The sequence below is a fragment of the Durio zibethinus genome, chromosome 12, assembly GCF_047325235.1.
Source record: "Durio zibethinus cultivar Kanyao isolate XHJ-2024 chromosome 12, ASM4732523v1, whole genome shotgun sequence".
Lineage (NCBI taxonomy): Eukaryota > Viridiplantae > Streptophyta > Magnoliopsida > Malvales > Malvaceae > Durio > Durio zibethinus.
Genome location: NC_143173.1, coordinates 15,421,315 through 15,448,145, shown reverse-complemented (window position 1 = coordinate 15,448,145; position 26,831 = coordinate 15,421,315). Strand labels below are relative to the sequence as shown.

The following is a 26,831-nucleotide window of genomic DNA, read 5'->3' as shown; positions in this document are numbered from 1 at the left end:
AATCATGGATTTAGTACAAATGTGTTCAATAAGCACCTTATTCGCTTTGACATGCTATCTCAATGCTAAGCACTTTATGTCGATGTGTTTACTTTAACTTCACTTCTTATTATTTTTAGCCAAGAATATAGCAGCTGACTTGTCACAATAAATCCTTAATGGCTTAGAGATTGAATTTACAATTTAAAGCCCAGAGATGAAACTCTTAATCCAAGTACCCTATGACATAAGATAAGTCACTCATATATTAAAATGTTGAGAGAGAAACCATTTCACCTCATGTAACAAACTCATATCATTGGTTACAAGTAAAATATCATCACATACAAAATCAAAAAGATGATCTTGCTCCACTAACCTTGTTGTATATACATTGATCCATGATGTTTTCAACAAAACCTAATGAAGAGAAAACATCATGAAATTTCAAGTACCACTAACGGGAAGCTTGCTTTTGTCCATAAATAGATTGCTTGAGCTTGCAAACTAAATGATTTCCATTGCAAGAGTAAAATCCCCCTAAAGGTGCTTAATATAAACTTCTTCCTTGAATTCACCACTGAGAAAAGCTATTTTCACATCCATCTAATGTAATTATAAGTTAAAATGGGTGACTAATGCCATGATGATATAAAATATTCTTTCTTAGAAATATAAGAGAAAATCTTGTTATAATAAACTCTTTCCTTTTGTGTGAATCTTTGAGCAACGAGTCTTACTTATATCTTTTAATGTTGCCTAATGACTTTTTTTTATTTTAAAGACCCATTTATAATCAATGTCCTTCACTCATTAAGCAACTTAACTAGATCCCAAACTCAATTCTTTATCATGAAATCCATTTCATCTCTCATAGCATCATGCCACAACTTAAAACTACTATTGTCCATAGCTTGTGAAAACATTTTAGAGTCATTCTTTGTACCAATATCATAGTCAAATTCTTATAACTATACAACATAATCATGAGATATTGCTAAGTTTTTTATTCTAGTTGATATCTTCAATACTATATCAACATTCTCTTATTGAGTTATGGCTCAAAAGGATTCACCTCTTATGAAGGCTGATGCTTTATAGAAGCCCCTCTTGTAATGGTTGTTGCTCTATAGGGGCCACCTCTTAAAGAGGTTGTTGCTCAATGGGATCAACTTGAATATCTCCAACAAGATGTGAAACTTTAACACATGGTAGTTCAATGTCCACCTGATCTTGATGGATGTCATTTATAATAACCAATCTATTACTTGATATGTGAGTTATATAAAAAACATAACCATTCTTAAAATCTAATGCTTAAGATTGAACACTCCCAATAACCACATCATTCTCAAGAAATTTAGCATTCTTGATTCAGTAATTCTAGTGGTATAGGTTGGACAATAAAATCTATACCCTTTGGACTTTTCAGCATATCCAATAAAATATACACTAATAGTCATAAGATCCAACTTCCTTTCTTGTGGGTTATAAACCCTAATTTAAACTTATACTATTTTAAATATCAACTTTAATTCTTAAATTTGGCCCAGTAAATCCCTTCCCTAGTATTTCATCCATAATTGTAAGTTGATATTTTTTTTCTTATGATGTATGACACACATTCATATTAATTGTATTCTTTCCATGTCTCTGTAGCCAAACGATGATCAATTATTTTAAAAAGACCTAACTCAATCAATTTTAGCCAAAAATTACTGGTGAATCTCTGTATTGGAGGACTAATTAGGACTAATTGGTTTCCTATTTAGGTAAGAAACTTCTATATTAAATGCAGATCGACTTTTCTCTTAATTGGAACCTTTTCTGGCTGGTTTCAACCTTCAGGTCACTTGAATGAGATTGATCCTTTTTTTTTTTACTGTTATTTAATATTTAGTAGTTAGGTTTTCTTTTCTTTTTTTCTTTGATTTGGACAAATTTTGAAATCATTTTTATAACTTGAATATCACATAGAATTAGATTTATAATGAATACTTGTTGACTTATAAATCAGTTGTGTCTTCCTATCCCTTCTATTCTTGTTATTTTAATTAAAACGACTTGTTCTAAACCTTTTTTTAAGTAATTCCAGCTAGTAATGGACAAATCTCGTTTGAAAAACAAAATTCAATTCCTGGTTTGCATTGTTGTATTGATTGATAGCTTTCCAATCAATGTTCTTCAAACTTACACTACAAGAAAATGGAAGATTAGTGGTAGTTTTACAGCAGCATTTCACTTACAAACACTGTTAGCTTCCGTGTTTTTATAAAACCTAAGGCGTTTATTATCAAAACACCACTAAATATTCAAATAGCGACATTTTTACTTATAAATGCCACTCAAGACTTGATATTAGTGGCGTTTATAAACTTAAACGCCTTCAATAATCTTGTCTTAAAATTTTTGAGTGAATAGTAAAGGCATTTTTAACAGAAAATGACTTGAATAATCCAGTTAAAAAAATTGATAAGAGATTACTGAAGCCTTTTTTAGCAAAACAATGCCTTAAATAATCCCCTCATAAGAAAATGTATACTATTATTGAAGGTATTTTCTATAAGAAATACCTTTAATAAATTCATGAAAAAATTTCACATGATTATTGAAGTCATTTTTGATCAAAAACACCTTCAATAAATATCCTATCAAAATTTAAGGATCATATGGTTGTTAACCATAAAGTGGTAGGTTTGATCCCTTCCTCTAGCCTTTTTTGGGTTTTTGTAAGGATTATTTGTAATGAATTATGCTAGGCATTTTCAGAGCAAAAATGCCTTCACCAATTGATTTAAAAAAATTTTAGAGAGGGAATATTGAAGGCATTTTCAACAGGAAAACATCCTTAATAATCCATAAAAAAAATATGGAACGGATTTTTAAAGACGTTTTTGGCCAAAAACGCATTCAATAATCCAATCAATAAATTTTTAAGTGGGATTATTGAAATCAATTTTTGTCAAAAACGCCTTCAATAATCCATACAAAAAAGCTACAACGGATTCTTGAATGCTTTTTTAGCCCAAAACGCCTTTAATAATCTAGAAAATAAATTTTTAGGTAGGATTATTGAAGGTGGTTTTGGTCAAAAACACCTTCAATAACATTTTGTTAGGGATAATTCAAAGCATTTTCTTGCTAAAAACACTTTCAGTAATCCCATCGAAAAAACTTTTGTTTAATTATATATGTGAAGTTAGTTGTAGGTTTATGCCCAGAAAACATATAAAGTCAGTTGTAGGTTTATGCCCAGAAAACATTTAGTTTATATATGTGATACTACAAATTACATTTTGGAATTTACATTATGAACATTATTTTATTTCAATACATTGACCACACCTCTGAATTTAAAACTAATAACGTTGCCATATTAATATGCTTTTTTCAACTAATCATACTCAACATATGTGTATTCATATAAAACAAATCAAACTTAAATTATCCATTCAACATGGCATGTTAAAAATATTATAACAAATAATCCTCATATATTTACATTCAACCGATAATGTCCAACCTCAAGGTTTATCAATAAATGATAATACATACTCACACCATTCTTAACAAACTTCATCAAGTTCTTCTACCATGAAGCTTTCTTTACTCTCCCACTAAAAATATATATGTCAGAAGTAAATGTTAATAAATAAGAACATAATTTAGCTTTTTATTTTTTTGAAGATATAATGACTTTATGAAATTTGTGCTAACTATGAATGGTATGATCATAAAATCATATAAAACTATCTCCTACATAAAATAAAGGACATAATATCCACATTCAGTATTTTCGAATTGACGAGATACCTGACAATTAAATTGAGCTAGTTTAAGAAACATTTATCTACACAAACTCAGCATAAAAAAATAAATTTCACATTTACCAATAATGACACCCATTTTTTCTTTGCCTTCTTATTGAATGCAAATATTACCCTAAATTGAAAAAAAAATTACTTAATACATAAATAAAATAACTTATGAAGAAATAGAAGATATATAATATAATAACATATAATACCTCTTTATAAAAGTTTGAATTTCGGGGTTAGGAATCACCGTTAGATTAGATGAATTAAGTAAATATGGCATTAAGGATTTGGTATCAATCACAATAAACACCCAATGATGACTGCAAAATAATAAAAATGATATACTCAAATTCGACATCATATTAGATACGAGTAAGGTTGAAATAACTATTTGTATGAATATAACTTACTGCGCATTATATGGGAGCAAATAATAATTAGCTGGTTTTTGCATGCAATTAATCACTTGTTTAGCACAAAAAGTGACTGTGCCACTCTGCTCACTAATGAAGTTGGAGTCAATGAATCTAAATATGTGGGTTAACTATCTTGCCTTTACCTCTTTATATAAAAAGCTGCACGATAACAATCAATAATACTAGTTAGTATTACACCATAATATAGATTAATACATATTAAGTGTGCATAATTGTATTTATAAGCTAACCTCATATAAGCAACAATGTCAACAGCTGATATTTCATTCAATTCACAAAATTCTTTAACCTCATCCACACGAATGTAAGAAAATGATGGTTTTATCAAATAACTCTTCCTAAGACTCAATGGTTATGAAGTTTCCTCTGAATAAATGATCGAGAGAATAATTAGATAACTCATCCATGGTAGCCTGAGCAAGGGTTATACTCTGAGTCCCAACATCCTGCTACAATATATAATGAAATATAAGTATTAAAACCAAATCAATAAATATAATAAACAAATTAATATTAAACTTATAAACAAAATCATACTTCATGGCTGGTAGTAGAGGTTAGGTTCCCTACCTGACTTGCAACGAAAGCTTGTCCTACGTGGATGATGCTATCCGATTGGCCTATAGGCATGCTATGTTGCATTGCTGCCAACATGGCCTCCAAAACAGTGAGTCTTTGCTATTGCTTATTGAGGCATTACTCCTGGTCATCAAGTCATTGTTGTTGTTGCTCAATGATTACTTTATATTGTATATTTGTGATTCGTGAGGTTTTAGGTTGATTACTAAAAAACTTGATGGCAATACAAATTTACCAACCTCACGAACTCGACTAAGCATTTCTTTAGCTCCTAATGCTAAAGACAAAGGATTTTCACCATATTGGGTTACCAGTTCATCAAATTTAACTTTGGTAGCATAATTATCCTAAAACACAATAATAAGATAGGTTGTACCAACAAATCTATACAAGTTAGTATTGAGTCATACACACAACCACAATGCCAATCATACATGATATTAAACAAGTAGTTATACCTACAATCTTTTTAGCCATTTCTTCAGTTGTTTCATTTGCAAAAGATCTATCATTTCGCAGATGTTCTTGTTTTCAGACATCCCATATGAAAACTTCAATGCCAAGGCTCCCTGATTCTTATTAAATTACCATAATGTAAGAATCAGAATCTATGAAATGAATGTTTATAAATATTCATTAATAAGTATAAAATAAGTGTGTGAATACTTATAAGCTCATACTTCACATTTGCATATCCCTTTCTCGCTGTCTAATTGTGATATATTTGTTTGGCTCAAATGTTCCGTTGGTTTTCTTTGATTTTCTACAAAAGAAAGAAATTACATCAATCAAATATGAAGATATCGAATATATTGCATAAAATCTTATAAATAATTTTTTTGGTAATGGGTTTGCGTAGTAAGAAATCTTCTGGTAGCCAATTTCCAATAAAATTTCTTCAATCTTTAACACTTATTACATCTGCATATGACGTAGGTGGAACAGCCAATACATCACCTTGATCAGCCAGCGGTAAAATATATTGGGTTGTCAATTTACTTTTAAAGTCTCTGAATGCTTTCCCAGCAAATTGCAACATAACTTTTTACAATCAATTGGGACGTCAAACCGTTTCTAAATAATTTAACATAATTAATATGGTTCATATTGAGTTTCAATTAAATGATTATTTAACAAATTATTCAAAATAGTTGAATAAACATACCATAACTAACTGCCATATACCATCTTTTAGATCACCAAGAACTCATCATCAATTGGTGTATGTAATTGAAATGCTGGACAATGGCACCAATATGAGTAGCCAATTTGGCAGCTCCTTTAGACATAGGCTACCCACTTTGATTGAAGTCAACATAAATTTTTGTGTCACTCACTTTAATTTGTTTATTTCATCCCCTTCATTTTTTTTTTGGGCCTACAGGTGTGTCTTGTGCATGTTCAATAGAAAGAGAACTATGTTGTTCGGAGTCCATAATACATATGCTTTTGATCATAATTATATGAAATAAACAAAATTGACTGTCTAAATTTAACATTGTATGTAATTAAATATAACTAATACCATAGTATGTACAGAAACACCATCCAGCAAACCAATCAACAATGTGTTCAAAAACACCATTCAACAAATCATTCAGAAACACCATTTAGCAAACCATTCAGCATACCATTTAGCACACCAATATCATACAATACCATTCAACAAAACAATATCACACAATACCATTCGGCAAACCACAATATTTAAAGAAAACTATACAGAAACAGCATACATGTAATTAAAAGTGCTTAGACAATGATGGTTACAATGAAATGAATAAAAATATATATGCATATGTAAATAGTAAGGAACTAAAAAAAATACCTCTATCAAGTAATATAAATAATACAGTAAACAAAAAAAAAAGACATACTAATAAATAAAGAGGTGTGCACCATTGAGTTATTGAAGGTCGGTGGCAACAATAAAGATAAAGAAACCAAAAGTCTAATCGAAATATGTTTATAGGTTTGGTTTGGTTGATTAATGCAGCTTTTAATCATTCTCTGTACTAGCAGTTTGTGATTTCGATGTTCAAGATAGGGGAATGAATATAAAAATTATAAGTGAAGGCATTTTTCTAGAAAAAACGCCTTCAATAATCCCCTTAAAATTTTACTAGGAGATTATTGAAGGCATTTTTTACTAAAAGATGCCTTTAATAATCCCAAAAAAAAATTTCAAAGAAAATTATTAAAGGCGTTTTTAGTAAAAAATTATCTTCATTGATATTCTTACGACAAGAATGGAAGGAATTTTTGAAGGTGTATTATGTAGAAAATGCCTTCAATAAATTTTTTCAAAAAATTAGAGCAAATTAGTGAATGTGTTTTTCTGGAAGAAACGCATTTAATAATCCCCTTAAAATTATTGAAGGCATTTTATACTAAAAGATGCCTTAAATAATCTCAAACAATTTTTCAAAGGAAATTATTGAAGTCGTTTATTCTAAAAAAATGCTTTCAATAATTCTGTACAAAAATTATTGAAGGCATATAATGCAAAAAACGCCTTTAATAATTTTCTTCAAAAATTAGAACGAATTAGTGATGGCATTTTTATGAAATAACCGCCTTCAATAATCACTTTAAAATTTTAGTAGTGGAATATTGAAGGTATTTTCTACTAGAAGACACCTTAAATAATCTCAAATAATTTTTAAAAGAAAATTATTGAAGGCATTTATTTTCAAAAAATGCCTTCAATAATTTTGTACAAAAATTATTGAAGGCTTATAATGCAAAAAACGTCTTCACCAAATTCCTTCAAAAACTAAAATGAATTAATGAAGGCGTTTTTATGGAATAAACACCTTCAATTTAGTAGTGGAATATTGAAGGCGTTTTCTACTAGAAGACGCCTTTAATAATCCCAAACAATTTTTGAAAGAAAATTATTGAAGAAATTTATTCTCAAAAAATGCCTTCAATAATTTTGTATAAAAATTATTAAAGGCGTATAATGCAAAAAACGCCTTCAATAAATTTCTTCAAAAATTAGAACGAATTAGTGAAGGCATTTTTCTTGAATAAACACCTTAAATAACCCCTTAAAATTTTAGTAGTGAAATATTGAAGGCATTTTCTACTATAAAGCGTCTTTAATAATCCTAAACAATTTTTAATAAGAAATTATTAAAGGCATATAATGCAAAAAATGCATTCAATAAATTCCTTTAAAAATTAGAATGAATTAATGAAGGCATTTTTCTTGAATAAATGCCTTCAATAACCCCTTAAAATTTTAGTTGTGGAATATTAAAGGCATTTTTTACTACAAGACGCCTTTAATAATCCCAAACAATTTTTAATAGAAAATTATTGAAGGTATTTTCTGCTATAAGACACCTTTAATAATCCAAAACAATTTTTAATAGGAAATTATTAAAGGTATTTTTTCTTAAAAAATACCTTTAATAATTCTATACAAAAATTATTGAAGGCATATAATACAAAAAATGCATTCAATAAATTCTTTCAAAAATTAGAATTAATTAGTGAAGGCATTTTTCTTGAATAAACTCATTCAATAACCCCTTAAAATTTTAGTAATATAATATTAAAGGCAGTTTCTACTGAAAAACACATTCAATAAATACACCATAAAAATTAGAGAAAATTAGTTAAAGCATTTTTCAAGCATAAACGCCTTTAATAATCACCTTAAAATTTTACTATAAGAATATTGTAGGCACCTATAATATACCCAAAAAAATATTTAATAGGAAATTATTGAAGGCGTTTTTCTTAGTAAACACCTTCAATAATCCGATCTAATTAAATTGTCCTCAAACTTAGCGCATCCAATCACCAACTTCAAGCTTCATCTTTATTATTTTACTATTTCTCTTTCCAGACCAACTATTATTTACTTTCCCTTTTCTTCAGCTTTTTGTATTTGAGCTTTGTCTTTTAGAACCCTATTTCAACTATTCATTAGTTATTTACTTTAGCTTTTATTTTATTCTACTATTCCTTCAGCTTTTGCAATTCGTGATATTCTTTTTGGTTAAAAAATTTTCTCCAAAACCCACCATCCTCAAGTACCTATTTAGAACTCATCATCCACTTCCCTTTCCTTTTCATTTTCTTTTTTTTTTTTGGGTTTTCTCTGAACCTGTTTTACCTTATTTCAACCTCAACTACAAATACTCTATGGTACTATTTAGGTTAGCAACAGAGTTTTAAATGCTTTATATCAGGTAGCTGAGAAAATATTTCCCAACAAAGAGTTTTGGTTTTCTGTAAGTACTGGTCTTGTCATTATCTTTTGTTTAAAACATAGCAAACTTAAATATTTTACATGTTCATTTTCATATAAATTATTAATATACATTTGGTCTGATAATGTAGCAAGTACTAAATGGATAAGAGTTGGATACAAAAGTCAAGAGTACAAAGATGGAGTGAAAATTTTTCTTAATTTTGCTTTTAAGAATACAAGTGAAGATAATATGATATTATGCCCATGTGTGCAAGTGTTAATATCTATCGACAAATGCCTGAAGTTGTTTTCAAATATTTAATTTGTATTGGATTTATCTCGAGATATGTTAATTGGTATTTTCATGGAGAGTTTATACCATCAAGGTCTTCCACTAGAGTTTCTTCAACTTCAAGAGCTCTCAAACACCAACATGATCTTTTTATAGCAGATGACATTAAAGGCATGTTGTGAGATACTTTTAACATTCATAACAAATATTTTCATAATTTTTCTCCCTAAAATGATGGATTTAATCAGTCCAATATTGAAATCAATAAATTTGGTGAACCTAGGATAGGTGTAGGTGACCAATAACTTAGAAGAGAAACATCAAAGTTTATAGGTTACTTGAGGATATGAATGAAGAACTTTATGAGGGATCAAAGCATTCAAGGTTATCTTTATGTGTTCGTCTTGTTTACTTGAAATGCTTATGTGAATGGACGGGAAACTCTTTGACTTTATTATTAGAGTTTATAAAAGAAATGTTTTCTTTACAAAAATCTCTGGATCTTGTAAGGAATCAAAGAAGATGATTAAAGATTTAGGTCTTGGATATGAGAAAATTCATAGTTCTCCCAATGACTGCATGTTGTGTTGGGATGATAGGACAAATTAAGAATCTTGTCATTTATGTGGTATTTCTCATTGGGTGGATAAAAACCTCGATAAAAGGTTCAATGAGGATGGTGATGAGGTCTATGTCAAAAAGAAGCCTGTTATGGTTTTATGCTATTTTTCATTAGTACCAAGATTTTAATGACTCTTTAGGTCTTCCAAAGCTACAGATTCAATGAGCTACCATCATGATAAGCGGACAAATGATGGATCATTAAGGCATCCTACAGATTCTTTGGCATGGAAATCATTTCATTCTAGGTTTCCAGACTTTGCATCTGATCCTCAAAATGTTATGCTTAGACCAGCATCTAATGGATTCAACCCATTCAAAATGATGAGTGCTTTTTATAGTACTTGGCTAGTTGTATTGATTCTTTACAATTTGCTATCATGGATTGCTATGAAGCAACAATCATTTATCTTGTTTATGATAATTCTTGAGGAAAAAGGTATGGGTAATGATATAAACATCTACTTACAACATCTTATTAAAGAGTTAAAGCAATTATGGGAAGGAGTTGAAACCTATGATGCATAAAAAAAAAAGAACTTCAATATGCGTGCTACTTTATTATGGACTATAATCGATTTTCCTACTTATGTGAATTTATCTAGTTTGAGTATAAAGGTTGTTATGCTTATCCATGTTGTGCTGCACAAATATGTTCGAAGTAGTTACCTAATGGTAGAAAGTTCTGTTATATGGGACATCGTCGATGGTTAGATGATAATCATTGATTTAGATTCCAAAAATATCTCTTTGATAGAACTGAATAGTTAAAGAGATCGTCTTTACCAATTAGTGAGTCTAATATCTTGTCAAAGTTAAAAAATATCAATTTCACTTATGAAAAATAACTCTATTAAGGAAAAAAGTGATGGACATCTTTAAACGTGTTTGGCCTCATATTACGCAAGTTGGTGATATTGATACTCAAGTTGGTGATCTTAATGTTCAAAGTGATGAAGAGGACGATAAAGAAAATAACCCCAATGAGTCTGAGTTGTGAAAAATAGAAGTATCTTTTTTTAGTTGCCTTATTAAGAATATAATTTATAACATTATAACCTTGATTTGATGCACATAGAGAAGAATGTTTGCAAAAATTTTATCAAAATAATTCTCAATGTGAATAAAAGATCAAAGGATAACTTAAAGAGTCAGCTTGACCTAGTTGATATGGGGATTCGCCCTGCCTGTTTTAGGATTTTTAAAGTTGAGAAATATCTGTTTTGTAAGGTTTTGAAAAATGTCAAAGTTTTATATGGCTATGCATCAAATATATCGAGACATGTGAATCTAAAGAAGCAAAAATTTTCTTCATTAAAGTCACATGTTATCACATTTTAATGCAAGACTTACTTCTAATTGCTTTATGTTCATCAATGTCAAAGCAAGTCACTTCTGTGGTAATTAAATTGAGTAACATATTTAAATCTCTATGTGGAAAATGTAAGAATGTGGAAGAGCTTGACAAACTTCAAGATCAAGCCACGATTACTTTATGCCATTTAGAGAAAATTTTCTTTCCAAACTTCTTCACTACTATGATACATTTGATTATCCACCTTCCACATGAAGCAAAAGTAAATGGGTCGATTGATTATCGATGAATGTATCTTATCGAAAGGTATTATTTGTTAATAGACTGATTAGGTTGTTATTGATGATCATGCCACTCTAGTTAAAAAGATATATGACTAATGTTTTATACAATAGGATTTTAGCGAGGTTAAAGTCTTATTGTTGTAACAAATGCTGTCCAAAAGGTTCTATTGCTAAAGGATATTTAGCAAAAGAATGTATGACATTTTGTTCTCATTATTTGGATGATGCTGAAATGAGATTTAATAAACCATCAAGAAATGTTGGTATGTAGCATAATGACTTTGCCTACACTTATCTTTTTGAAAGTTTTGGACAACCAATAGGCAAAGCTAACATGGTGAAGTTAGATGATAAATCTTGGACACAAGCACATCGATATGTTCTTTTTCGTCATGACTCAATTGAATCATTTCGTACGTAAATTTTCTTATAAGGAAATAATTCATTCCATTAAGCATAGATTATTGTATTTTTCTTATTGCTAATACTTTATCATGATGTTTTGTAATGAGTATAAAAATAATTTGAGAGCTCGTGCACATTATTGATGATCAAACCCTCTAGAGCTTGATAAGTTATTCATCAAAAACTTTCATGAATGGCTAGGAGCAACTGTAAGTAATTCTATACTTCCCATTATGAGAAATCTACATAAAATGCTTACGATATAACTAACATGAATAACATATATATTTATTCCACCTTTATAAGTTTGAGTGGAAGGCTTGTTAGTGAAGAGGTGAAGTGTCTTTCACAAAGTTCAAACAGGATTGTGAAATGATATAAAGGGTTCATCATCAATAGATTTAGATTTCACACAAAATCCCTTGAGAGATTTAGAAGTACACAAAATTCAAGAGTTATTGTTACTTCATCAACTACTAGCTATGCTACTGCTGGGGACACAAACCCTTTAAAGGGAAATGTTGACTATTATGGCATGATTAATGACATCATTGAGTTGGATTATTATGGCAAGTGAAACGTAATCTTATTTCGGTGTGATTGGCTTGATATGAATAGTGCAAGGGGTATTAAGAAAGATCAGTATGGATTTACACTTGTGAATTTTTCTCGATTAATTCACACTGGACAACAACTCATCGATGAACTTTATGTTTTTTCATCTCATGTCAAACAAGTTTTTTATTCTGAAGATCCTAAAAAATTGGGTTGGTTTGTTGTTTTTCGAAACACACCTAGAAACTTATTTGATATGGGGTTAGATACCAGAAATGATGTTGAACATGAAACTGAATATTATCCTTTTGCTGAACAAAACTTGGATGAAAATATCTCCAGTACCTACGCTCAGTGGGTCCGTGAAAATGTTAATAAAGACATTTATGAGCCAAGATGGATCATTTATATTTTGTAATTTGAGTGTTTAAGACATAATGTAATAAATACTTGTATGTAATAATGTCACATTCACTATTGTATATTTATTGTATTCTAAATCACGCATTATCTTTTGATTTAATTAAAGTGATATGTTCTTTATATATCATAGGATATGATTTCTTAACTTCTCAATATCTTTATATATGTTCAAAACTAATATCTTTTATATATTTGCTTATATGATGCAATTAAGCTACAATGCGGAGTAGATTGAAAAGAATACATATTAGAGGGATTAGTTCAAAATCGTTTGTGGCACCTGTTGATATTGGCTATTGACTGAATCCTTTGGAGGAAAATGAGCGTACTGTCAATTCTAACTCAGTCACTTCTAACCCTTCAACTACTATTGGATCTGGCAATACGAGAGGTCTAAGTTTAAATAGTATCTCGTCAATTGATTGTGCTTTAAATTTGAATACAGGTATCATATACCCCATATTTAGAATTCAATTATAATGATTAAAGCATTGGCATTTTACATATTGATTTTTTATTATTTGTAGTTGATAACAATGGTCAACGGAGGACCAGAAGCTAGACAACTTTGAAGGAATTATTTGCACTACCTCTGAACGAGCGTATTATAGTGTCTGCAAACTCTAATAGGCAACCAATTGATGAAGAGGCTCAACTGTTAGCTAGATTTGTAGACATGCTTGCCCATAATAGAATGAAATTGCCTATTCATTATGAAACATGGCATAAAGTTCTAGCAGAAGTTAAGGCCGATGCTTTAAACTTTATTGAGGTATTAGTATAATTAATTACATATAAAAATATAATTATTTTACTTTTTGTTTACTAATTAAAATTTTTTTTATTGTATTATTACAAACAAGATTTGTACTTGAAATACCAACTGCATTTGTGCTTAAGTCATTAGGAAATAAATGGAAAGACTATAAGCATAATTTGAAGAATAAGTATTTTGATTAAAATACTACTGTAGAGGCGACAACAAAAAATCTACCCTGTAATGTGATTAGGTGGTAATATGAATAATTAGTTAGATTTTGATTCTCAAGAAAAAGAGAGGTATTAATTTATAACTTTGTATAGTAGAATGAAATAATGAAAGTGTTTTATGCTTTAAATTGGTAATATTTGTATTTCTACCATATACGCAATTATTTTTTATGACAAAAAATAGAACAGATTGGGATTGGTAGCAAAAAGCAACAAAAATATAGCCACACAAGTGAATCAAAAAGTTTTACAAGAAAGCAAAAAGAAATAGTAAGTTTATGATTTTAAACTTATTCCAATGAAAGAACTTTTTGTGCTGTTAAAAGCTAAATATGCAAATTAACATTTATTGTTCTATTTTAATAGTTTTGATAGTTTCAATACATGATATCATCACTTATCAAAAGTATTAAACTTAGTTGCCACGGTTGATATGTATGAAAAAGTTATTATTTATGTCTATTTAGGTAAAATACAAATTTGTTGTTATTGTTCTATTTTAATAGTTTGGATAGCTTCAATACTTGATATTAAACTTGTTTGATTGATTGAACTTGGTTTCTACGATTGATATGTGTGAAAAAGTTATCGTTTATATCTATTTGAGACTATTTTTGCCTTTAAAAGGCAAAAATACATTATAAACTTTTGGATGGCTTTAAATAGTTTGTATGGCTTCAATCCATGATATTAAACTTGTCCAAATAATTGAATTTGATTTCCATGATCGATATGTGTGAAAGGCCAAAATGCTTTTATTGTTTGCATCTGTTTAAGATTATTGTGTTGTTAAGGGGTCAAAATATAAATTTATGATTATATTTATATTTTAACAATTTAGATAAATTAAATACATTATATTAAAATTATTTGAAATTTTTAAACTTGATTGACAGGCTTGATATGCATGAATAAGTTGCAGTTGATATGTATTTAACAACAACATATGTTTTTGTATAGGAGATTAAGATGGGTGGTAAAATTGGATATGTAGAACTTTTTTGCTTAACACACACAAAAAAAAAAATGGATCTTACATGAATGTCAGAACATAAAAAATTGTGATAATTTGTAGCTTTTATTTTAACAGAAAGTAAATATTTACTCTTTTTAACATATTATCAATTTATCATTAAAGTTGATAGTTGTATATGACTAATTTACAGGAAAAAACGAAAGAGAAAATGGTTGCTGAGATTGAAGTAGCATATGATGGTTCTGTCAACATGCAAGAATTGAAAAATCAAATATTCATAGAAGTTACTGGAAAAGAAAAACATGGATGGGTCCGAGGCCTTGGATTGGGTCCGGGTCCATCTACCTACTATGGACGTAACTCTCAGCAATTTACATTCTCAGCAAGTCAGTCTGCGCAATATATTTCGATATTGAGAGAGGAGTTACAAACTATGCAGCAACATTTCTAACAAATAGAAGCAAAAAGAGAACAGGAGCGCGCCAAAATTGAGGAAGAACGTGCTAAAATGGAGCAAAAGCTTGCAAAATTTTAGCAGTTGCATCGATTCAATCATCTAATGAATTTTTTGCAACAACAATTTCCAAGAACTGATCTCGATGGTCCACCAACTTAGATATTATATTTAGTAAATATTTATATTTTTAATATAAAAAAGCCTACTATGAAGTGTTAAAACTTGTATGATATTATTCAATAGGTTCTTAAGCATGCTAGTGACCAAGGTGGAAAAATTCTTTTATCAATTGGCAATCTTCCAAATTTATATAGTCATCAATTTCGTACATTTTAATTTTTTTTGTTAATGTATTAAAAAAACTGAATGTTATTATACTAATTATTAAACTTTGTGTTAATTAGATACATATTTGAACGTGAATTAAAGTATTTATTAATTTTAGTTTCTGAATTTAAGTTCATTTTTATTTCGTTTAACATTTCTTGTTAATGAAAATAATAAATATTAATAGAAATTTTTTATTAAAAGAAATTAAATTTCTTAATTTCGTGGCATCGCATTCAAGAATGCCACTAATGAATAATTTAATGACATTTATATCATAAAACGCTACTAAAATTAGTGACATTTTTTTGATACAAACACTGCTAATTTAACGACATCTTATCATATAAATGCCACTATATTAGCGATGTTTTTATGATAAAAATATCATTAAATTAGCTGTGTTTCAAAGAAACAAATGCCGCTAAAATAGCGGTATTTTTTGGATACAAATGCCACTAATATAGTGATGTTTTATAGAAAATGCCGTTATTTTTTCTGATGCGTATATAGCCGATACTCTAACTAGTGTTTCTTACAAACGTCACAAATCTTTAAGTAGCATTTATAAACGCCGCTAAATGTTGAAAAAAACATCACTAAAAACCTAAACCTTTGTAGTGTTGCCTTGGCCATGGGGAATGAAACCGATAGCTAGCTTTACTTGCTTTTAAGGATAAGCTTGTTGCATAAATCGTACATGTTATTTGAGAATAAAAATTATCTAAATTTGTGAATGGTTAATTGTTTTTTATAAATTTTTTAAATAAAGATATTTTTTATAAATTTGGTCAAAGTGTTTGAAAATTTATAAAGGGTGTAAATAATAATTTTTTTACAAATTTTAAAAAATACTTTTGTTATAAATAAATTTTTACAGGATTGATTTCAAATATAAAAAATTTATATTATCAAACTAAAATAAATATATATATGTTTAACTGGTACTGTGTACTAAATAAGTATTGTGAGGATGCTGATATATTCCTGACTCGTAACCATACTTTCGATCAACCTTAATTTTACAAATCAAAAATTTTTTTAATAAATCTTAATTAATTTTAAGATTTGGTTAAAAAGATAAATTTTAGATAATCAATCGCATCTAATTAAAAAAATTTGATAATAATTTTGTAAATTTTTATCAAACCTAACTATCGAGACTTTAAGACAAAAAGTTATTACAACACATCCTAGAAAACATTTCAACTAGGTAACTTTCACTGTATTGAAAACATGCATAAGAATTGTAAAAAAAAAAAAAAAAAAAGTAAACATGAATTAGAAAAGAGATCGTAGTACTAAAAATGTTAAAATTATAATTGTGCCAATTCTACTATTTGTTCAATAATGTCACTAGGTACTAAAAATCTAGACATAAATAATACCTATAATTTCAAAAGAATCAAGCTTATAATTGGAAGACTTTTTATAGATGCTTTTGTTATTTACTTTTTTGAATTTTTTTATAAAATTAAAAAAAGTAAAAGTAATATCACAATTGATTTAATTGTCAAATAATTAAAATGTAACAGTAAATATAACATTCAAGTTCATACTACTTCTACATGAGAACACATCTTATTGCCTAAATAGATGATGCGTTCACTTTCCATTGGTTTAGAAAATCCTATATGGAATTAGAAACATGGATTGTAGAACTAAAGTCAATCGCTAAGTGTTATGAGAAACATCAACCATAGGAGGTTTATAACACATTAAAGATGTGAGATTACCTTTCTTTTCTAGCTAAACCTTACGTTTAAAACATTCCATCCTCATGTGTCCCATCTTTTTACAAAAGAAACACTTGTGATCTTTTTTCTCTGTATGAGTAGGTGTTTTTTCTTTCCCTTTTAGCTTCTTGGCTTGTTTCTTACCTTTATCTTGAGTCACCATTTTTGCACTTTCACTTATCTCTTAGATCAAGCTACCTTCCTGTTGAACATACATGGTCGGAAGTTTATTAATTGACAATTTTTCTTTATACATGTTATAGGAAATTTTGAAAGATTCATACTATAGAGGGAGAGAGTTTATAATGAAATGCACTATAAAGGTCTCAAAAATCTCAATCTTTAATGACTTTAGTTGAGCAACTGTATCTCTCATTTGCATTGATATGCTTGCGCACTCCTTTGGTGCTAGTTAACTTCATTGATGATAATTTTCCCATCAAAGTGCTAGCCAATGCCTTATCTGAAAACTCAAACTGCTTATTAATAGCTTTTACGAATTCCTTGACATTCTTGCACTTTGGTATAAACCCATGAATACTAGTCAAATGGGAGATTTGATGAACATCATACTCAAGCAATTAGATCACTCCTAACATTCTCTTATAGCAATCTCAACTAATATACTAGCATCTATAAGTGCAAGCAACTCATCATTATAAGGTCCAGACATCCCAAATGAAGAAGAATTTTCTCCTTCCAAATTTTATAATTGTCACCACTCAAATAGGGAATATTATATTTTTTTATCAAAAACAACCAAAGGTTGAACAACAATAATTAAACAAAATTAAACATGCATACAACAATTTGTTAATTAAGGCACAACTAGGGGTGTAAATGAGACACCTATTCTCGCAAGCTACTCAGATTCAATTAAAAAAAACTTGAATTCGATTTGGTTATTGTCAAATCGAGCTCAAGCTCAAGTAGCTCAAATTATTGAGCGAGCAGAGTTTGAGTATCTTAATACTCGATTTGAATAGCTTGCGAGCCTAATAGAGTTTTTTATTTTAATATGTATTTTTATTATTTTAATTATTAATTTACTATTTTACCCTTAATATACATCATCTAAAAACCCTAAATCATTCACTTATTTTTCATCTTATTCCTCCTGAACCTTACGATGCCCCTTCTTTCAATCTCTGACATTGACGTGGCAACCAACCAACCACCTTTTGGATGCCAACTTAGTCTCTCTGTCATTCCTCCAATCCTAAGCTAACGGCACCCCATTCCTCTCCAAATTCTATCCCAAGCCCCAACAACAATATTAGCCAACCACCCTTTCTTTAGGTGTTTAGCATCTCTAATTCTCTGTATCAAGTCATGGAAAAAAAAATGTGAGTTTGGATTTAGTTCATCAGACTAGAGAATTGGATAAAGGGGGAAAGGAACCTATTTGATAGAGTTAGTGATGCCATCATTTGGAAGAGGATGACTTAAATGAGAGTCGAGCAGTAAAGGAAAAATGTTCTAGCAAGTAGAGTTAGACATATTAGAGATAAGAATGCTATGTTTCTTTTCAACTTCTTCCTTTATTTTTTACATACATGAAGATGTGTTTACTTTTGATTTTTTTTTTTTTTTTCATCATTTATGCGTTCAATTTTAAGTTGGGTAGATGTTGCTTTCTTAATTTATTATTTTTGCTTGAAATTTGGTTTTATATCATTTATATGATAAGGATAGTTCTTTTTCATCTTTGTTGAATATATTTTTGGTTTTTATTGGAAAGGGATTTGTTTAACATTGCGTTTATGCTACAAATCGATTTGATGCTATTTGATAACTATTTCCAGGAATTTGATTATTGTTACACTTTTCTTCACAAATTTTATTATTTATATTGTTCTTATTTTTTTTTATTCATAAAAATCTCAATTCAAGCTTGAGCTTGAGCACACGTAATCAAGCTTGAAGTTAATTATAGAAATCAAGCTCATTTTTAACATATTAAACAAGACTAATCGAGCAAATTCGAGTAGTTGATTTCTATTTCGAGTTAAGTTTGAGTTAAAATAAAATAAAATTTGATTGAGTTCAAACCAAATTTAAAACCTTAAGTTTGGAGTTGAGCTCGAGCTCGAGCTTAGTATTGTATTAGCTCGAACTCATTCGATTACACCCTTAGACATAACACATAATAATATGATATGTTTACCAATACCATATATATATGAATCGACTATCATTAAAATCTATTTATGGACAAAGAATTCAACACACTATTGGTTTATAATGCTATATGATGAAACTAGCATTAGACGATTAAGATTGCATATGGTCAAATTTATTCACCAATGATTAAATTTATCTTTCATTTTTTTTTTTTTGAATGTGTAATTTTATAATTATGTGTAATCTTAGGTAACTTCCCATAGTAATATGAGTATTATCACGGTGGAACTTGTTCAGTTCTTTTATTTTAATTAGCCTTATATAATTATTGTGCAGAATATTCTCTAGCACGAATGATACAATTGTCTCACTATATTGGATTTTCTCTAGGAAAGGCTAATTGTAGAGTGTTGTTCGGGGTGAACTCTTTAGGTTCTTTGTTTGGGTTTAGTCCATATAGTTGTAGATTTTCTCACACACAATCATCTATTAACCCAAGGCTCGTTGGGCCTTTAATTTAACAGTTTGACCCTCTATCAAGACTCATTAATCTTTATTTGAATTAATCAAATTTCAACTCAATTAGCATTGGTTATACGAATTGGATTGAACCTAATCCAAACTTTCATTGCTACATTCCTTAACACTTTTGCATACAAAGCCCTGTTGAAATAGTCTAATCCCTATTCGAGGACTAATTCAGTTAGGATTTGTAGCATGCTGAACAATTAGAGATGCTGATGGAGCTCACAGTGAAATTAATTTGCCATCTTTTAAACTAAATCTGTCTGACCAATCGTTTCCCAAGACAACATGACGTTTAGGATGACTAAATTGGTTTCCTACTTTGACAAGAAACTTTCTATTTTAATTGTAGATTGACTTTTCTCTTGGATGGAACTCTCTTCTGACTTCCTTGATGTCATTTGAATGGGATTTATCAATTTTCTTTTGCTGTTCTTTAATATTTGGTAATTAATTTTTCTTGTCTTTTCTTTTTCTCTTTAATTTGGTTAGATTGTGTAATCATCTTTATGACTTGAATACCCCATAGACTTAGATTTATAAGAAATACTTGTTGACTTATAAATTAGTTGTCTTCCTATCCCTTGTATTCCTGTTTTTTAAACAAAACGACTTGTTCTAATCCTTTTTTTTTTTTTTTGAGTAATTCCAATTTCCAGCTAGTAATGGAGAAATCTCTCTTGAATAACAAATGTATTATTCAGATCAAATTTCTGCTTTGCATTGTTGTTCTGACAATCTTCCAATCGATGTCCTTCAATCTTGCCTTGGCCTTGGGGAACGAAACCGACAGACTAGCTTTACTTGCCTTGAAGGATCAGCTGGTTGATGGTTCTCTTGGAGCTCTAATTTCATGGAACGCTTCTCTCCACTTCTGTGAGTGGCAAGGTGTTCGATGTGGTCCGCAGCAGCAGAGGGTAATCAGTCTGAAACTGAATAGCATGAAATTAGGTGGCTCCATATCTCCTTCAATCGGAAATTTAAGTTTCCTTCGAGAGGCTAACCTATCTGATAACAGCCTGCAAGGACAAATCCCCAGGGAATTTGGGCAGTTGAGGCGGCTTCGTTTTCTAAATTTAAGTTACAATAATCTCCAAGGTAACATCCCCATGGAGCTCACGAATTGCTCAAACCTCCAATTGATTAATTTAAATCACAATAGCCTTTCTGGAAAAATTCCATTCAGCTTTGGCGATGATAATATGCAGAATCTCACCAGACTCTCTCTTGCAGACAATAATTTGATTAGGGGTATTCCACCTTCCTTGGGAAACCTTTCTTCATTGGATTATCTGCAACTTGCAGGAAATCATTTGGAGGGAGCTATACCCAATGTTTTAGGGAGAATATCAAACTTGAAAATACTTGTCATTGGTCAAAATAACCTATCCGGTGCTATTCCTTCTTCAATTTACAATCTTTCCTCTATGACATACATTGACATGGGTGCAAATAAATTATCTGGGGGCCTTGCACCTGAAATAGGTTTTGCTTTTCCAAAGCTTGAAATACTGTATATTGGAGACAACCAATTCACTGGAACAATTCCAAGATCAGTAATTAATATCTCTGGCCTGCAACAGTTTGACATCCAAACAAATGGTTTCAGTGGATCAGTTCCTGACAATATGGGAAACCTTCAGAATCTTGAACTTTTTACCATAGACTATAACCACCTTGGAATTGGAAATGCAGGAGACCTGGATTTTCTTTCTACTTTAGTCAACTGCAGTCAGTTGACACTTTTAGCCATCCATGAGAATAGATTAGGTGGGGTGTTACCAGATTCTGTAGCTAATTTATCAACCAAGCTTGATCTTCTTTATATGGGAGGGAATCGGATTTCCGGAACTATTCCTGAAGGCATTGGCAATCTTGTCAAGCTCACACAGTTTCATATAGGGATAAATTTGTTTACAGGCAACATTCCTACTTCCATTGGAAAGCTGCAAAATCTTGGACGATTTGACCTCTCTGTGAATCGCTTTTCTGGTGAAATCCCATCCAGCATTGGTAATCTCTCTCAATTGTCTTATCTTTATTTAAATGACAACAATTTTGAAGGAGGTATTCCATTGACACTCAGGAAATGCAAGCGTATGCAGATCATGGATCTTTCCCAAAATAAGCTTGGTGGTAGCATACCAGATCAGTTGATTACTGGTTTTGAAAGTTTGATTACTCTGAATATGTCTCACAACTCTTTCACTGGTGTCTTTCCAGCAGATATTGGTAACTCGAAGAATCTTGTAGAATTACGAGTTGATAACAACAATTTCACAGGTGAAATTCCTGAGAGACTTGGTGAGATTTCTGCATTAAGAATCTTGCACATGCAGGGAAACGACTTTCAAGGTAGCATTCCTCTATCTTTTGGCTTTCTAAGAGGTCTTGAAAACTTGGATCTCTCTGGTAACAATTTGTCTGGCACGATACCAGTTGATCTTCAAAACCTTCCATTTTTAGTGAGTTTAAACCTTTCTTTCAACCAATTAGAGGGTGAAGTTCCACAAAAAGGAGTTTTCAATAATGCTAGTGAATTTTCCATTGTTGGAAACAAAGAGCTTTGTGGGGGAATTCCTGAAATAAAACTCCCAAAATGCATCAATCAGGAAGCAAAGAAAAAGGGAAAAGTTTTGTCAACCAAAGTCATTTTTATTTTCACCCTTGGAATTCCACTTGCCTCAATTCTGGTTGTGCTTCTTGTTTTCCTTTGTTGGAGAAAATGCTTTGAAAGGGAAAATATACCTGTGCCTTTGCTGCCTGTTGGCTACTTGCGAGTATCATACAAGGAACTTTTGCAAGCCACAAATGGTTTCTCATCCTCCAACTGCATTGGTAGTGGCAGTTTTGGCTCTGTATATAAAGGAATTCTTCACCAACATAAAAACCCCGTTGCAGTGAAAGTATTGAACCTTCAAAACCTTGAGGCCGTAAAGAGTTTCACGGTTGAATGTGAGGCTCTAAGAAAAATTCGACATCGGAATCTTGTCAAGTTGATAACTTCTTGCTCAAGCATTGACTACCAAGGCATTGATTTCAAAGCTCTGGTTTTAGAATTCATGCCTAATGGAAGTTTAGATAGCTGGCTGCATGATCAGCAATATGATCAGTCACGCCATTTGAGCTTTGGTCAAATGTTGGACATAGCTATAGATGTGGCCAATGCGTTGGATTACCTTCACCACCATTGTGGAATGCTGATTGTTCATCGCGATCTAAAGCCAACCAATGTTCTTCTAGATGATGACATGGTTGCACATGTCAGTGATTTTGGAATGGCTAAGCTCCTTTCTAGTGCTGCAAGTTATAATCTGGGTAGCGAGCAAGCAACTTCCTCAGTCATCAAAGGAACAATTGGTTATCTCGCCCCAGGTAAATTTCAAATCTTGTTATCTTTTTTGGTTAACCAAATACATTAAACTTTGTCAATGCTTTTAATATGTACTTTATCTTAAATCATTTGGCTTTTAATTTCTTACAACATGCTGTAACATATCGTTGCAGAATATGGAATGGGTGGTCCTACCTCTCCCCAAGGCGATATTTACAGCTATGGAATTCTCCTCTTGGAGATGATCACTGGAAAGAGGCCAACATATGACTTGTTTCATGATGGCTTAAGCCTTCATAATTTCTGTAAGATGGCATTGCCGGAACAATTGGAGGAGATTCTAGATGTTCGATTGCTTCAACAAATTAATGAGACGAACACAGATAGCGAAATATGGGAGTGTTTGGTTTCTTTCACTCGAGTCGGTGTTGCGTGCTCTATAGATGTTCCCGTTGAGAGAATGAAGATTGAAGATGCTATCACAGAGCTACATGCAATTAAGGCAAGATTCCACGCACAGAAACAAGTTGTTCCATAAAAAGGGATAAAAGATATATAGGCAGCACCAAACGATGAAGATTAAGATATGATTGAATTTTATCGAATGATGGATTAAATTTATCATTTTTAATGTGTAATTTTATAAATTTTAAAGTATATGTATATATGTCACAAGCTTGGTATTGAGATTTACCTTGAATCTCATAATTCCACATTAAAAGTTAAGAAAAGTTATAATAGTTAAGAATTTATTTTGTATCTCGCATTAGGAGTTTAGTAAAATTATAAGGAGTTTTACTTTTATAAACAAGATGTTTTGGTTTTAATTTGGTAGTCTCAGATAGTTAGATACCAAGAGAATAGCTAAGTGAATAAGATATTAAAAGGGTATAATTGGGTTTTGGGTTAAGTTTTGAGTAAGGAGTTTTTGAAGACTTTTCTTATTCTAAAAGTTTCACAGTTGTAAAGATTTATTTATTAGTGGATTGAGTTTGGAGTATGTCATTTTGAGTTGAGCCGAAACAAATATATTTGTATGTTATTATTATTGATTTGAGCTAGCTATTATATGTGTGGATACTACGTATGGTGTTAATTTCCCAACAAGTAATATCAGAGTGAGGTTCGAGGTTTGAAATTCTTAAATCCAAGAGATCGTGAAGCAATGCTTCAAGATGTCTGAAAAATGTATATCTAATATACTTATAACTAAGTTTGAGATTCCTTGAGATTCTGTTATTTAATGAAAAAAGTAATTTTATATTATAGCAAAGTACGATTCAAGATTTATTAGTACAACAAGAATTGCATCAGGCATTAGAGAGTAGTAAGTCTAAGAAAATGGCTAATAGTAATTAGAATAGAATTCAGAAGAAAACTGTTAGTACGATTAGATTGGCGCTAGCCCTTAAGGTAAAGTATAGTGTGTTGATTGAGGGTACTTCAAAGAGTTTGTGGGATAAGCTTGAAGGTATTTATGCTTTGAAATTGTTGACTAACAAATTATGTTTAAAGATGAATCTGTATTCTCTGAAGACGAAAGAAAGTACAAGTCTTCATAATCACCTAAATGAGTTTAATATATTGGTTTCTCAATTGCTGACGATTTCTGTTGATGAGTTAAAAGATGAAGAGAAGTCTTTAATTTTGCTATTATCTTTGCCCAAGTCTTATAGGTTTTTAGTTCAAACTTTGTTAGTGGATAGGTCTATTTTGAAGTTGGATGATGTGACTGCCCTGTTACATGATAACAAAATGTTTATAGGAACACAAAACTCATCACCTAGGGAAAGTACATTAACTGTAAAGGGTAAGAGTTTTGATCAAGAAAGGACTCAAAAGAGAATTGATGGATCAAGAGGGAGATCCAAGTTAAGAGATAGAGATTACAGTGATATAAAATATTATTATTGTGATGAAAAGGGACATATCCAAGTGCGTTGCAGGAAGCTGAGAAGAGATATGGCTGCTTTCAAAAGGATGAATGATGAGAATAAATCAGATGAAAAAAAGAATGATACTGCTGCTATTGTGTTTGATGATGATGATGTTGTTTTGACAACTTATGTAGATGAGACTCAAATTTTGAAAACTGATAAAGGTTGGATTTTGGATTCAACTGCTATAGTTCATGTCTGTAATAATAGGAGTTGCTTTGTGGAGTTGGATGAGAATGAGAATTATGGGGATATTATGGTTGCTAACAAAGAAAAGGTGCAAATTCAAGGCATTAAGAATGTTCACCTTAGATCTCATAATGGTATTGTTAGGACGTTTCATCATATAAGGTATGTACCAAGTCGTAACTACAATTTGATTGCTTTGGGTAAATTAACTTCTAGAAGGTACACATACTATAGTAGTAATGATTCGTTGAAAGTGTACAAGAATGGTAGTATGATTTTGTAAGGGAATAGAGTCAAAAATCACTTGTACATACTTGATGGAAGCCACATCGAGAGTTTAGTAAAATTATAAGAGGTTTCATCTTTATAAATAAGATGTTTTGATTTTAGTTTGATAGTCCCAGATAGTTAAACACTAAGAGAATAGTTAGATGAATAGGCTATTAAAATGTTGTAATTGAGTTTTTGGTTAAATTTTGAGTAAGGAGTTTTTGAAAAATTTTCTCATTCTAAAAGTCTCACAGTTATAAAGATTTATTTGTTAGTAAATTGAGTTTAAAGTAAGTTCTTTTGAGTTGGATCAAAATAAATATATTTATATGTTTTTATTCTTAATTTGAGCTAATTATTTTATATATGAGTGCCACGTGTGGTGCTGATTTCCTAACACTTGAATCTTAAGCTGAGACATGTGCCTTAGCTTTTAGTGTGCCCTCGTGAGCCATAACACATGCATGAACTTCAAAAAAGAATTGTTGTACCTAATATAATCGCTTTAGAAACTAAAACAAGAAATTTCTCAAGACTTCGGATGTGCTTCAACCTCTATTCGTAATTGGTAATGTATATACAATAGTTGTAAGGAAACTGCAACTAGGGGAGTAGGAAATGTTTTGAAGGGACAATCTTTTGCCGACCATCTAGATGTGGCCACTTTGCCCAGTTCCACCTTTGCTGGCGGTCTAGATCGTCTAATAATGGCTGATTTGGCCAACCTTGGTTGTTTCCGGCGTGGATGAGAAAGACTCGGCCACCGTCAATTCCAAAAATATATACCAGAATTGATTGATTTAATTACCGTTAAATTATTTTTTATGAGACATATATCGAATAGATTATAATTTATCAAAATAATGCTCTTAATTATGGGTAATTATTATAATTAAAAAATTAGACAAGACGTATGGATGGTGAGACTTAAAAATACAGAGATTCTTCTTTATCAAAATGAATTAATAAAATTTTAAATTTTTTAATTTCAGCGATTATAATTCAAATTACCCTAAAAAAAAAAAATGAAAAAATGTGTTGATCTGTTAAA

General features: G+C 30.5%; 1 protein-coding gene and 1 pseudogene across 1 annotated transcript; both read left to right on the top strand.

The window, feature by feature from the left end:
- The first annotated feature begins 11,273 nt into the window (after positions 1–11,273).
- LOC149515759 (uncharacterized) lies at positions 11,274–11,953 on the top strand (annotated as a pseudogene).
- An 8,669-nt stretch (positions 11,954–20,622) lies between these two features.
- Positions 20,623–24,055, top strand: LOC149515758 (uncharacterized). Its single transcript, XM_089740735.1, has 2 exons — positions 20,623–23,425; positions 23,558–24,055. Exons 1-2 carry the CDS (start codon positions 20,716–20,718, stop codon positions 23,920–23,922), a joined length of 3,075 nt encoding a protein of 1,024 aa, XP_089596861.1. The 5' UTR covers positions 20,623–20,715; the 3' UTR covers positions 23,923–24,055.
- Positions 24,056–26,831: the final 2,776 nt, after the last annotated feature.

Excerpts from the sequence above, each read along its gene's own strand:
- LOC149515758 (XM_089740735.1), top strand. The coding sequence starts at position 20,716 with ATGGAGAAATCTCTCTTGAATAACAAATGTATTATTCAGATCAAATTT. Across the intron at positions 23,426-23,557 it reads AATTGGTTATCTCGCCCCAG|AATATGGAATGGGTGGTCCT; the intron begins GTAAATTTCAAA and ends ATATCGTTGCAG.